The sequence below is a fragment of the Haemaphysalis longicornis genome, unplaced genomic scaffold (assembly GCF_048455015.1).
Source record: "Haemaphysalis longicornis isolate Haplotype H1 unplaced genomic scaffold, Haemaphysalis longicornis Haplotype H1 scaffold_9, whole genome shotgun sequence".
Lineage (NCBI taxonomy): Eukaryota > Metazoa > Arthropoda > Arachnida > Ixodida > Ixodidae > Haemaphysalis > Haemaphysalis longicornis.
The window spans coordinates 58828040-58842066 of record NW_027526460.1 but is presented as its reverse complement, the minus strand read 5'-3'; the positions used below and the strand labels follow the sequence as shown (position 1 = coordinate 58842066).

The window sequence follows — 14027 nt, the reverse complement described above, 5'->3', positions numbered from 1 at the left end:
TTGCGTTGAGAATAAACTTCCATTTGAGTATTGTTCTAGAAGCGAGGATGTGACGGCTCGCGTTTCAACAAATATATTTGGAGAGCACCTGGAAAGTAGTGTACGAATCACGGTAAAAATTGCGGACAATTGCCAACTACCACCTTCTTGATATTTTGTAATCACAATTGTTCCAACTGTCGCTAGTAATCAGCGTACCATTCTACTGTACTAGGGATAGTTTTTCGTAAGTTGGCTGAACTAAAGACCCGGTTGAATCGTATAAAGTTATACGCATTTATAGGAATTGAGGCACAAACGCCAAAATTCGCAAGGATTGATAGACCCTAAAAAACACCATCAAAGCCCTTCTTAACCCCTCATTCATGATGATATCCAAATGGCGTGGTGTGAGTGCAAGGGAGCCAACATGCATTCTCCCAATGTCCGCCCTCCAGTAATGATAAAGTCGTATTATGACCAAATCTATTACAATGTGTTTGGAGATAAATTCTAAATAATAAGAGCGACAGCCCTGTTCCGCAACTGTACTCCCTCCATAGAGTACCACCAGATGGTAATTCGGTAACGCTCACACTTTTACTGTGACCTAATGGTCACAAGAGAAAGAAGCTCGGTGTAATAGTAGAGTCGTCTTGGCGGTCGATTTCATTTCATTCTTCTCAAAAATACCTACAATTACATTGAGAGTTACAGAGCATCTTGCAAGGCTTCCTCTTGAGCGAAGGCGTGTGATTTTATGTTGACGAGACACCATAGATGCCCGCAATTTTAGCCAGAACCTATCCCAAGCCAACTTCGCTATAATGCAAGTGACACCTTGTTGTATTTGTGGGCATTATTGTATAACTGGCAATACTGAACTACCTCAATCAGCTAGCGGAAGCAAAGTCTTAGCTATCAGATGTTTCCTCGTCGTAATCAGCTCACCTGAAAGATATATATATTTCTATTATCAGAAGGAAATAACATCTCCCCCGGTGGATCGGCTAAGAAGCTCATTATCACCCTCAGGACCAGCCAGCCTTACGTCCACTGCACGACAAGGGGACCAAGACTTTAGGGACAAAAACTTCAGAGGTTCATCTGGGCCATATGCAATGGCTCATCTGCCCGGTCGTTCGACAGTTTTGTTCTTGTACAATAGGTGGGGTGGAAACGAGTTTTCTACAGCACTTCGAAGGAGTTATAAGGCCGGTTTTGAAATGTTTCAGACAAAAAATCAGCTGCCTGCACTGGTGCTGCAAGGCTGGAGAAACAGCAGGGCTTTGCTTCGACGTAGCTTCGTCCGGTTTGGCTATGTTTTGCTGGGTTTCGCTACACTTTGCTAAGTTTTGCGATGCTTTACGATGTTCTTACTAGTCTAGGCTAAGTTTTGAACGACGGAGCCAAGTTTCGCCGCATTTTACAAGGCCGCTCCAGTCGGTCCTCCACACTGACAGCGGATCCCATAAGGACAGAGGCTAGGTAGCCCTCACATCCGCTGTTTCTCCTGCCTTGCCGCTATTCGCCCCGAGATTGAACACAGCCGGCCCCGGGCGGGGGCGGGACGAAGCGCTCCTAGTGTGGATGGCGCTCTCGCATCGTCTGCTCGTTCACGTTGCGCGCGGCGCAACGCGTGCTGTACACGATTAAACAACCAATCTGTGTACTTGTTTGGCAGTAAGCAATGACATATTTGCCTCTGCTTCCATATTTCCTCTAGAAACTCAATTACCAATGGGTTAATGCACTGGTTTAATTCCAAGAAATATCTTCGCCGTGGACACCGCTTGGGTGTGAAACGTGTTGTAAACATTCCTTCCACACATTGCACTTTTCTTATTTACAAGTGCGTCATCTGCCGTTTTGGGAACGTTAAAGCGTGCTTTTTGAGGGTGGCGTGGTGGTTATTAAAGGATAAACGTTTTATTCACGAAACGGGTAAGCGGTGGCAAGACCTGTGCATACCCATTCATGTGCCACACCATTGTAAAATTCCGCTGTGTCCTTGTAGCAAGAAGAAAAAACAAAAACAAATACACTGCAAACGACCCATCCTCCATCGCCCACACATTACCGGGGACATATTTTACACACGCAAGCGTCTGTGCGATCGAATTCTTCCCGTACCTGTTCGAAATAAATATCATTTTTGGTGAGTCATAGCTTTTTACGTGTTATTTAAAATTTACGCATTACTTTACGCTAATTTTACATATTAGTTAAAATACGTTTCTGTGGATGCTGAAAAGTATTTCGGGCGATTTCTCGGTGAAATTAAGCAGTTGTGAGTTTGCGCCTGTGCTGTGGCATTTCGTGTATCGTTTTTATATATCAAATTTTCAAATACCGACATGAATCACCTTCTCCAGAAATGTGCCTTACTCAACATAACCAAATGCCTAATATTGTCACGTCTTAACCTCTTAAGGTGCACCTAAGTTTAAAGAAGGAGGAAAAATTGCGTAATATAATGAACGTCCTTGCGCACATGTGTGGAGGGTGTTAGCCAAGACTCGGTGGATTTTTTTATTTCCCACAATGCTCGCTTCCAATACAATTTTGAAAAAGCCGAGCCGCAATTCCTGGACAACCTCGGGCCAAGATAGGGGTTAATCAGGTTTGAAAATACTGGCGTCAACTTGTTGAAGTGCTGCTTTTTCACCGCTACGGAACACGAAGTTTGTCTTTCCGCGTTTATATGCGTTCTATTTTCGCTGCGCTTCGAATGTTCGCAACCCCCCCCCCCCCCCCCCCACCCCCCGCCCCCCAAAGAAAAAAAATACGAAATGCTCAGAAAACTTTTAGCCGTGCCTTTTTTAAGCAATCCTCACGAATTAAATGCTGCCAAGACAAATGCGAGGTCCAGTGTAGTACAACACAAAGTAGCTACCGTGAACCCGTTGCGCTGTTTCGCAACGAGAAATAAAAAAGAACGTTTTACTACATCTGCAACAGGGACACTTCCTTTGCAAATTGTATGGTTCGTAAACGACATTCCGCAAGAATGTAAACACATCTTGCTGTTCTAGGTACCTGTTAGATTATAAAAGAAGCACAAATTATCAACAGTGCAGCCGTAACAGAAACTCTGTGCAGGCGCTGACGTCCAGAAGCTTTGTTTAGACAGTGTAAACCTGCTTGTCACTTTCCTACTCTAGCTAAACATGAGATGTTAATGGTACTGCGCGCGTAAGCAATTTAATTACCAAGTTCACTAGCGATGAAAGCCTTGAATAAGGGATGCGACACCGTTATTCTGCAAACCAGCCGTCAGAGTAACTAAAATTTCATGTAACGAAAGCTGCGCGCAAAAGACCTGTTAGAACGGTAGCACTTATGTGTCTGCGCTGGTTAAAATTCAGTAATTTTATGCTGGCTTTCAAACACACAAAAATATCGTAAGCTCCCAGAAGAAATGTCGGAACAGTTACATGGGGTTGCCATTTCAGGGCATCCCGAAATGCAAGAATGCCTCATGCTACCAGTGACAGCGATTAAAACTAATGCTGTAAATGGAATTACCGAGATTGAGGCTTCCTATTTTGTTTCTATTTATGATTTTATTGAAGGCTGACAGCCATAATCACGAAAGTTCGACCTCGGTACGAGCCACGGTGCACAAGTTCATTGTCAATATTGCGGCCGTTTTCAGATTCCCGATGGGTCGCCGCTTTTCGGGGTAGTAATGAAAAGTTATTGCCGCACCCATGCTATACATTGAACATTGAGGAACCAAACTACAGTATACCATTCTTGTCCGCACCTTTCCTGTGCACATACGGTGTGAGAAAGGCATAAAACGCAGCCACAGTGTGACTTCTTCCTGGCCGCTCAGTGGAGCATGCACACTAACAGCGCGACACTGTCGCCACCTACATGTCGGTATCGCGGCGAACAGCGCAAGCTGCGTGAACTTTTTTGAGAGGCCAAGGTAGGGCAAGTTTTATTACTACCAACTACTAAGGTAGGGCAAGTTTTAGCGTGGGCAAGTGAATTCAAGCATTTTTTACGGGGGCATTCTGATCGCTCTCTGCACTGACAGCGGATCCCAGGAGAGAGGGAACACCCATACCCCAGCAGTCAAGTTAGCTGCAGGATAGCGGCGGCGGCTTCGCCGCAATACACGGGGTTCGATCGTGGTCGTCTCACATGTGGTCGAGCGGCCACACGACGGCGTTCGATCTGCTCTTCTTCTCCCTAGGGAGAGACATACTTCTTCGGGCGAACCATGTTTTAAGAAAGTGTAAATGACAAGCTCGGCCTGGAGTCACAAGGGCCTCGGCGCGGCGTTTGTGCCCCGCGGCTAGCGCCCAGGAGTTTTTTCTTGGAATTTTTTTTGCTGAAGCCGCCGGGCCAAGCTCAACCCTAAACAGCTCCGCTCTTAAAACATGCGAGAGCGTGCTAGATTTGGTGGAAAGTTTAATAAGCTCGAAAACCATTTTAGAATAATCCGGCGTGTACACGTCAATTGTACACCTATATAAATACACAATTTCTAGTCGTCAGACTTTAGCACTGAAGCAGGGACGTTAGTGCGCTTCTTCGGTCTTGTTGCAGCGGAGTTGTGGGCAGCATTGTGGATAAGTGCCGTTCCCGTCTACTTCGAAGCAGTTGTCTGGAATCCAGTGTGGGGTGCAGCTGAGGAACAAAAAAAAAGAACTCGTTTCAATCGCTGTCACTGGGCAACAATGATGGAATTAAAAACAGAATAAAAAGGGGAATAGCAAAGATTCAGAAATGTTGGTTAGGCAGACGTGATGTCACAGACTACGATGCTCAGTTTGTTCCCAAAGAGTCCGAGTCTGCACACTCTGCCAGGGTACAGATTTCATAAACACCTGCCAGAGCGATGTTCCAATGATTGAAGCTTCATGTTACAGAGACTGGAGCGAGAACGTCAGAGGACGGGTGATATTCTTGCTATTAAAAATGGAAAAGGAATGGTGTTGAAGTTGCCATTTTTTTCGCAAAATGTGAAAGAACGAGTTAAATCATTTTCACGATATTTTGAGCTTTTTTATACTAATAATAAAACCTCATGTGTCAGAAAATAGTTGTAAGTCCCAATTGCACATGGTGTGAGAGTATTATACATGTACCCATAATACGTCAAATACTGTTGGATACTTGGCGAACCCCTTCTATAACCCACTCTCCTGCCCAAATGAGGCAAGACCTAGAGGTAATGCCCCGCCGTATGAGGGGAAGGGTGGAATCACAGCCTCAGACTATGTACTTACGAAGATCGCTAATTTCCGGGACACAAATTTCCAAGACTGCCAATCCGACATTACTTCTCACTTTCTAGGTGCACATCTGACCCTAAAAAGGGAATCCACGCGACATCACCACAGCTAGGTGATAATACCGACATCACAAATAAAAATTATACTCGCTGACACTACACTTTCTCGCGGGAAAATTTATTTTTACAAAGGTCATAAGGAAAGGAAGAGGTCAACCGATGCAGGCAAGTGAAACAATAAATTCAAAAACAATGTTTCAATACTTGGTTACACTTACTCTAACCTCCTTTAAAGCAATGATCAAAATACATCGTCGTAGGAGCATCAACCAACAACAGCAACGAATATCTACAGATTAACTTGACGAATATTGTTATACAAGTCATGTATCCACAAAGTTAAGCTAACAATTAATATAGAGCTACCTTAAGTCAGATTTAAAGGATCTTGTTTTAGGTACCCAGGTGTAATGTTAGAATTCAGAATAAAATTTTCTGTTTGCTAGATCATCATGGTTCATCTTGGCTTTGCCAAATTTCTAATATGTCACATAGTATATTTGTTGCATTTCCCTACCGCAGGTAGGCCCTTTATTGAAAAAGTATCAGCTCTAACGTTACTAACCCTTGCTGCCTTCCTCACAGCTAGGTGTCCACAAAAAACATGCGTCTCTGATATCCATGCCTACCGTTTATATTTGAATGTGCTGAGACTTTTGCCCACCTGTGTCGGAAAAGATGGTGTCAATAGCTTCGCTCAACATCCAGTAATTTAAGGTATTAGCTTTCAATCCTCAAGAAGAAGTAATTTTAAAATTATGAGAATAAGAAAAGTTTTGTTCTAGAAGGTAAGTGAAGATGCTTTTTCTTGCACGCCCTATGGTTTCTCTCAATTTAAACAGATTATACTGCCAAAAATGCAGGTGTAATAACTTGTTTACGCTTTAGGTTAAGGTGCTGATAATACTACCACTTATCAAATCATGTTTTAGCGGAGCTTACTGACTCTAACTTACCCTCCGATGGATATAATTCCAGCGTGGGCGTCGCAGAACCAACCTTGGCAAGGATTCTCCAACTGAATGCTTTCGTGGTGCCGCAAAGTGTGGTTTTGAAAAATGCAATGGCCTGAAGAAACAAAAAAGCTGTATTAGGATTTCTACTCGAGGAGCGTCTACAATGCCAACATAAATAAACCCATTGTTCACTTGTCAAATATTTCGGGAAAAATAAAAAGTTATAAGCACGACCGCGTAAAGGTCATCCAAATTTCAGCGTCAGCGGACACCGCTAGACGACGGCGGCTGCTGAATTGGCGCACACATGCGGATGCTGACGCTGGACATTGCCTGGCATTCGGCTTGCCATCATAAAAATCGCAATATTCAATTATCAACCGGTGGGAAAACTACGACGTGCAGGGACAAACGCAAGCCTATGTCATCCCAAGGCCTTCTATTAACGAATTTGTTCCTTCAGCGTATGTGCCATTAGGTGAACTGCGCCGAGTACTTCAAGTGAATTGATGACGAACCTTTGTAGTAAAATACCTGCCCTCGCTCCCAGATGATTTCTTGGTTACCGAAAAGCGGTAGTTGTCACCGACATCTTTTGCGCGTCACTCGCCCCATCTCGCTCTTAATGCCCTCCTGCTGTACCTTAGATTGGCTATAACGTTCATTTTACAACCCAGTCACTTCGTTCATTCCTTTTTAGAACTGCACAAGTCCCCAATTAACCACTAATGATGTAAACATTGTCGTATCTACGACTTATGCTTACAGACAGAACAAAATGGGTCAATCTACAGACAACTAACGTTTGTTCTTAATACATCCACATCACCATGGCGTACCAAAAGAGATTTTTGCACTTCAATCATGCAAGTTATTTATTTCATAGCACACGATAATTTTACAGTTTGCTTACTAGGGGATTTCGCCCAGCACTGCCGTATTAAAATTTGTTGACTTGAAGGGAAGTACTTCGGTAAGACTATTGAAGGCTGGCCTTTCCTAGTCAATGAACAGTACTTGCACCGGTCGTATACACATTGTGTGCGCACAGAAAATAAGTGCACATTCTTATACTATAGCCACTCCACTTGATCCTTTTGCTTTTATCGTAACAAAATATAATTAATAATGCAAATCGTAGTCTCCCTCTACTCATGCATTTCGGGAGGTGTTACTGGACCCTGAACGGACACGTGGCTAGGTTTTTGCCACAAGACGGCTCCGAGTTCGCGCATAGCGAGTATTCCCCGCTGTGCGAGGTGAACAACCACAGGCAACAAGCACAGCTATAACTGATCTCAAAAGCAAATGTCCGTTTAGTTTCAATGATACTGTACAAAGCTGACATTAAGTAATTATTCGTTTAATCAAAACGTATTCCAGTTATTTAAACGAAAAATACCTCTGTTTTTGACATGCTCGCTTAACATGCTCGCTTAACATGCTAGCGAACTGAACTCGCTAGCGTGTTAGACCAAAACACTACTTTTACATTGCTGAGCAAAGCCCCGTTTGTTGCAGCGCGCATATAATTCAATGAGAATATTTGTGCCCACAGAACACTTGTGTCACAACGTGTCCGCTTGCCTGAACTAATTCGGGAACACAGATGTGGCAGGGGGAACTGCAGCTCAGATCACTGCGTGAAGGACGGATGTCGAGGAATGTCAGTCATGCAGTACCCTGACATGCGGAGTGATGCAAAGGCTTACACAGCCGCAACTGTATCTGATATTTTTAACTAAGCGTCTTTTGATAGGCAGTTGTAACAGTTAGACTTTCAGATGTGAAAGATGAAATGCACGTACGCTGAGCATTTTACTTGTGCCACTGCCCTGTCACGTTTTATGCCGACGTATAGTTTTCACAACCCGCATATATCTTTGGCGAAAAATGGCTTTGTACTTGCTGTAAGAACGTTCACTTAAGCGGCAGCTAAATCAACTTTGTCCTGTAGACCTTGAACACGAATTTATATATCCGATGTTGATTTCTACAGCACTGAAAATTTCCCTCGCTTAAAGTGACCAGAAGCGAACTGAACATGTCCTGGAACTTTGGCATAGCTATATGTGAACCCGAACATTTTCGGACAGACTTGTCACCATCATGGCAACACATTTCTGTTTCTGTAATGTTATTTTGAAAAAATGCCCAGCTCAAAGGTCTCGACTAAAATTACGATGGTTTTGCTTCATCGTCATGGCTAACGTCGTGTGTAGATTACGATAACAATCGCACTTACGCCTAAATGTTGACCTCTAACTGTCCAACCGTCTAAGGAAACAATAGGGAAACCTCATTTTTATAGGGCTCCTATTTGGCCAGCCTTTATTACTTTTAAGACGGTAAAGAGAATGAGGATGATTTTTCATATTAATATTTTCGTCGAGGGTCGCAGCTGTGTACAACCCCACGCGTATAGCAATACACTGCATAAAAAGCTACCTTGTAGTAGTGCACGTTAGATTGAAGCTTGTTCAAGGCCTGCAATTCGGAGAAGGGGTGGTCAGATGATCATGACATCAAGACGGTCCTTGCCGGATATTGAAGTGATTACATAAGATTTCTGCTCTGTTAATGTGGGGTCGAAACATTTTACGTGTTTTACCTTGGAGCAATCAGCTGTTCCTCTTTTGAAAACACCTTGTGCGAGTGTCTGTACAACTATATTTTGGAAACCTCGAAGCGAGGACGAATTGATCAGAAATTGCCAGAGATTAAAGTGCAAGAAAATGCACAGACTGCAAGAGAGTGCACATAATGCAAGAGTGTGCTACAGGTGCATTCATACTCATCGGGGTGTTCATATTGGACTTCCTCATGTGGTTCACCTATAATGGCAGCGTTTCGTTCCATATAAACACTAAAATATTTCCGTTGTAACGGTCCCTTTATCTTAGAAGTTATTTACGTCTGGGCGAATCCCCAGAAGTTCTGCAGCATAAACAATCTGGCCGTATAGCCCGCATAAAGATTTCTGTGCTAAATTGACTCTGTAGATTGACTGTTGAAGCCAGTGTTTTTGATATACCATACCACATTTTAAACAAATCTTCTGATATCTGTAGACAACTGCACTTTAAAGCCCCTTAAAAGAATATCTCAATTTATTGGTGACGAATTAGCATGTGCCACGGGAGGGAAATATGCAACTAGCAATACGATAGAGTGGGAATAACATATAATGAACGCTCGGTTTATATGACAATAGGCTGCAGCGACCTGTACTCACATTAAAATAGCTTGTTCAGAGGCTCCGATGATCGTAAGATGTAGCTGACATTCCAGGCTGAAGCATAAGAATCGGCCGAGGTCTGTTCACGGACTGATCTTATTTCGCAGGCTTGCGGGGCAAATACTTAGGACATTAATAACAACACCGTGGCCCCCTTCCTTTCGCACGGCAGACACTGGAAGGACCAGTGGTTCGCCAAATATTCAGAGAGTTCTAGGCCGCATCTGTCCGTAGAATATGTCTAACAGGGCTTCCCACGCAGGGAAAACATTCTGGGGAGCGTTTCTATGACAGCGTTGCTGGCGAAAGCTTAACTTATCTGTCTGAGAAAAGGAAGGACATTGTTCCGATGGAACACGGACGTCGTAGTGTAAAAGTTACCTATTTATACAAGCCTGATGCGGGCTGCCTTGCCGACGTCCATTATGTTGAGGTCGCTTATGCGACTTTTTTGGTGGGGCTCGATCACTCAAAACAAGTAGATCGACGGGAGAGACCGCGAAGGCTTTCTTTCGCAATAAAAAACCGAAGTGTATGTGTTAATTTCCTGAACAGCTAAAATAGCCGCCTGTGATAAATTTCTTAATGTTCTGGTCGAGCTTGTGTAAGGTATCATGGACTCTTACAGAGGTGTTCGGAAGGGCCCACCCACTTTTCTTGCCAATACCACCGGAAAATGTCCCCAGAACGCAGGAGTGGTGTATTATGATTCCGGATCCCCGAATTCTCGAGGTCGCCTTACAGCACAGAGCGAAAGCTACGGAGTAGAAGCATATGGTGGTATACGAATCACACCCCTCATCTTAGATAAGGACAGAAACCGTGAGTTGCAAGCATGCTTGGCCACTGTAATGTTGGCCCAAGCGCTCCCCGCTTGCGAGCGGAATAGTCGTTTGTGTAGAATTGCGGCTAGACGCGACAGTATGTCTGAGGAAATTTTCAGTGCAGCCCGTGAAAAACTCCGCGCAGACAAAAATTGGCCGGCGGCATAAAAGAAACTTACGGGGACTTTGTCAGCAGTCACGCCACGAATCGCGAAGATTTTAGTGCAGCGCGTTAAGCTGCCTAGGCGTGACAGTACGTCGGTAATCCCATAATATGACGAAGACTTCGAAATATCTTTACGCAGCAATCCACAAAACAGGTATTTTCAGAGAACTAGGGAGCCAGAGGTGTCAGCAAATGCGTCTCGTTGCCTCACAGGTTGGCGTTTGACACTGATGAATTTGAGGGATTGACGGCTATAATATCAGTGTTGGCCTTCTGCCCTTGCAGCTGTGAAAAAAAACTGAGCAATGAACAAAAAGGTGGGCGCAGCTGTGCATATCTATCAGCGGACGACCATATCAGACAGAGCGTGGTATGTGTGTCTTCGAGAATTCTAGGGGCTTGAGTGCGCGATTTTTTAGTCGGGGGGCTGTGTCTCACCAAACTCTAATGCACGGTCGGGCACCCAGATTGTTTTACTGCGTAAGGGGGTGTCAGGGGTGGTCTTGGTTGGCGCTATGATGCCGCGAAAATGTTCATTGTGTCTGCCTATCCCCCTCGACCGTATGGTCGGTTGCGTTTTTGACATCTAGAAGCTGGTGGCTCCAGGGTGTACTCACTATATCGATATTTCAGCTTCAGCGGGTGAAACCCGGGCCTCCGAAATAACTGGCTCTATATTTAGAAAACGGCGACTTGCGCCGGCGATGAGGCGGAGAGAGCCGAATAGGTGACAAGGAATGAGTAGTACTGCCTTCGAGAGCGTCACCCCGCCGAGTAAAGTCAGCCGCTCAGTATTCTGCTGCCACAGCAGAAGCGGTTGCTTCTCGATGCAGTTTGAACGCTTGCCTGAAGGTTCGAAGGAGTTTCCAGCCTATAGATAAAGCTGCTGCAAAAACCAACTCAAAGGTCGAATCCGCCCAACTCGGGAAAATCCTGTCCCGGAAAATACTTAATTCGCCGGCCGTTGCGCCATTAAATTTTCCCGTACGTGAGCGAAGCTGGGGCCATCAGATGGGGAGATGGGGAGAGAAGATGGGAAGAGAAGATTGGCAATAAATTTGCCAATTAACGTACTGAAGGCGCCATCCTGGAGAGGTTAACTTAGCACCAGTCGTTGAGACGTGCGCAGGCGGTTGACAAGTGCGCAGGTGTTCACGTAGTCACCAGCTACCGTAAAAGTTGGCCGTACTTTCCAGAAGTTATAGGTGGGGCTGTATGGTGCCACGTTTAGAGGAGTGTAGTACGGGACGATGCATTAAATCCCGCTATGCTGCCAAACGCTGAGATAAAGAGTCGGAATAAAAGCGATGTGATATTGCACTCAGTAATGTATTGCTTGACCACCTGGTGTGCGGAGTGGTGATTGCGGATAAATTGCGGATACGTGCCCAAAAAACAAAGCTATTTCTCTATAAACCAATGTTCACAGCGTTAAATATACCCGAAATAGCTTTCATTGTACTCCCAACTTGCGTTGTGTCTCGGAATGCCTACGCGCACCAGAGTGGAGGGCCCCGGGTTTATTTTGACGAGCAAAATATCTTTACACATGCCAAAACCTTGCAAACGACTATTTTTTTTGCTGTTCGCCTTGACCTCCAGAGTCACCGTCGCGGCATAAATTGGATACGAGCTCACACGTTCATGAGCACAATGTCCTATACGCTAACCTAACACGCCCGGCGGAAAGTAATTTGTACCAACATACACCTGCTAAACGCAGAAACCTAAAAGATCGCTCCTGTTGCTTGCATTATCGTAAGTGCAAAGCGGCAAAGAAAGCGCCGCTAGAAGTGCGTTAAAAGATTGCAATAGCTTGTTATCTATCTACCTGACATTACAGTGGAATATCTAGAAATTCATCTCATCACACAATCTTGCGTTGAACCCCTTGGCAATCGGGGCCGTCAGCTCCGAGGTACGGTCTTCGAGGACTCAAGGGATAAGAGTACGGTGAGGACAGATTATGTCAGGCGGCTTGGTTCACCCATGGGAGCGGGGAGGAGGAATATACGTCTGGAAAGATATCAACCTCAAGCCACCCTTTCACTGCATCACGCGAAAATCCCGAACATCCAGCGATGGCCTCAGGATGCTTAGGCTTCATCTGTGCACCATCATTATTGTGTGGTTTTGCTGTTCGGCGGCCATCTCGATCGAATAAACGGCTGCGCCGAATCGCTGACATCAATACTCGCCATCCGTTAGCTGAATTTTAGAATTTCTCGTTGTTCTTTGGATGGCTCTGAAGTTACACCCGCGTGAAAATGCCCCCCGCAATTCACCCCTGATGAATATTTCTTTTTAGATGTGATCATGTGGTGCAGTATGATGCATCCTCTATCCTGCCTTCAATAACAACACGTCTTTTCCGCTTCATTACAGCGAAGTGATTATATAAGTCTCACAATACCTGCGTCAGTAAAACTATTACACTGAAATTTCTAGATTTTTGGTTATGCCATTAGCACATATCAAAGCATGTATTTCGGCAATCTGCAAGTATTCAAACATACATGTTTTATTACTGTATGTTTTATGAAATTCGCCTCGACAGTGCCACCATTATTAGAGCCGCAAATTATAGAAACAGTTCAGATTGATCTCAGAAATCAATTTTGGCTTGTTTATTGACTTCATGAAGCAAGCGTGAGTGCTTTAGGAGAGCTCCTGTCGCCGAAAGAGACAGATGTTATAACCAAAAAAGAAGCCCTTTTCTATATCTTTTTCCGCACAGTTAGAACGCATTGGCTCCTCTTAAAATATGCCGCAGTTTAACCTACAAGCCAATTGTCTTTCGTTCCATTTCCGGAGACAATAAAGTTGGCTTATCACGCCCTTAAAAGTACAAGGGACTGCTTCACGTCCCCAAGTGGCTGAAATGAAATAAAATTCAAATCTACAGTGAAATCCTTGAGCCTAATGTTTATTTTCTCGCGAAGGGTAAAATCAGAATAAACGTGCGTAATTCATCCTCACGAATCAGTCAGGACTTACCATCCACTACTTCCACATTCGCTCGACCGACGTATGCAGTGGATTGGGGCCAATTCATGCCAAGGAAGGCGAAGACGACAACGAGTACGGGAACGCGGCTCCGCATCATACTGGGCTCTTTATCTAGGAGCTAGCTTTACCCGATTCACCACATATAATGCTCCTTTTTCCACGGCTTTTCACTTTTAAAGACGCCAGCGAGTGATCACGCGTTCGCTTCAAGCGCCGGCCGGCTTATCTGCACTCCCAAGGGCACAGCGTAATATCTTGGGTTTTGGTTCGCACTAGCTTTACTGCGGCAAAAGTGTAAACGAAACCGTCCTGCTCGAGGGGCGGAGGGATACCGTTACGAGGCCATCTGATATTGTTTGAATTCAGCGTTTTTCCCTGCATAAAGCCAGCGTTATGATGTGGTCTTTCGCCTACTCTCTAGCATTCAATACAGTCAAATCTCGATATAACGAATCACCCGGACCACCCAAAATTGTTCCTTATTATGAAATATCTTTGTAATGAAAAACGTGTGGTTATCAGCCAGTAGTCAAACTGAGGGATG

At 44.6% G+C, this 14027-nt stretch overlaps 1 protein-coding gene across 1 annotated transcript; it reads right to left on the bottom strand.

Annotated features, from left to right (window-relative positions):
- Positions 1–4387: 4387 nt before the first annotated feature.
- LOC144151357 (complement inhibitor CirpT4-like) lies at positions 4388–13714 on the bottom strand. Its single transcript, XM_077682378.1, has 3 exons — positions 13472–13714; positions 6247–6358; positions 4388–4623 (listed from the first exon to the last, which is right to left on the bottom strand). Exons 1-3 carry the CDS (start codon positions 13578–13580, stop codon positions 4515–4517), a joined length of 330 nt encoding a protein of 109 aa, XP_077538504.1. The 5' UTR covers positions 13581–13714; the 3' UTR covers positions 4388–4514.
- Between the last annotated feature and the right edge of the window lie 313 nt (positions 13715–14027).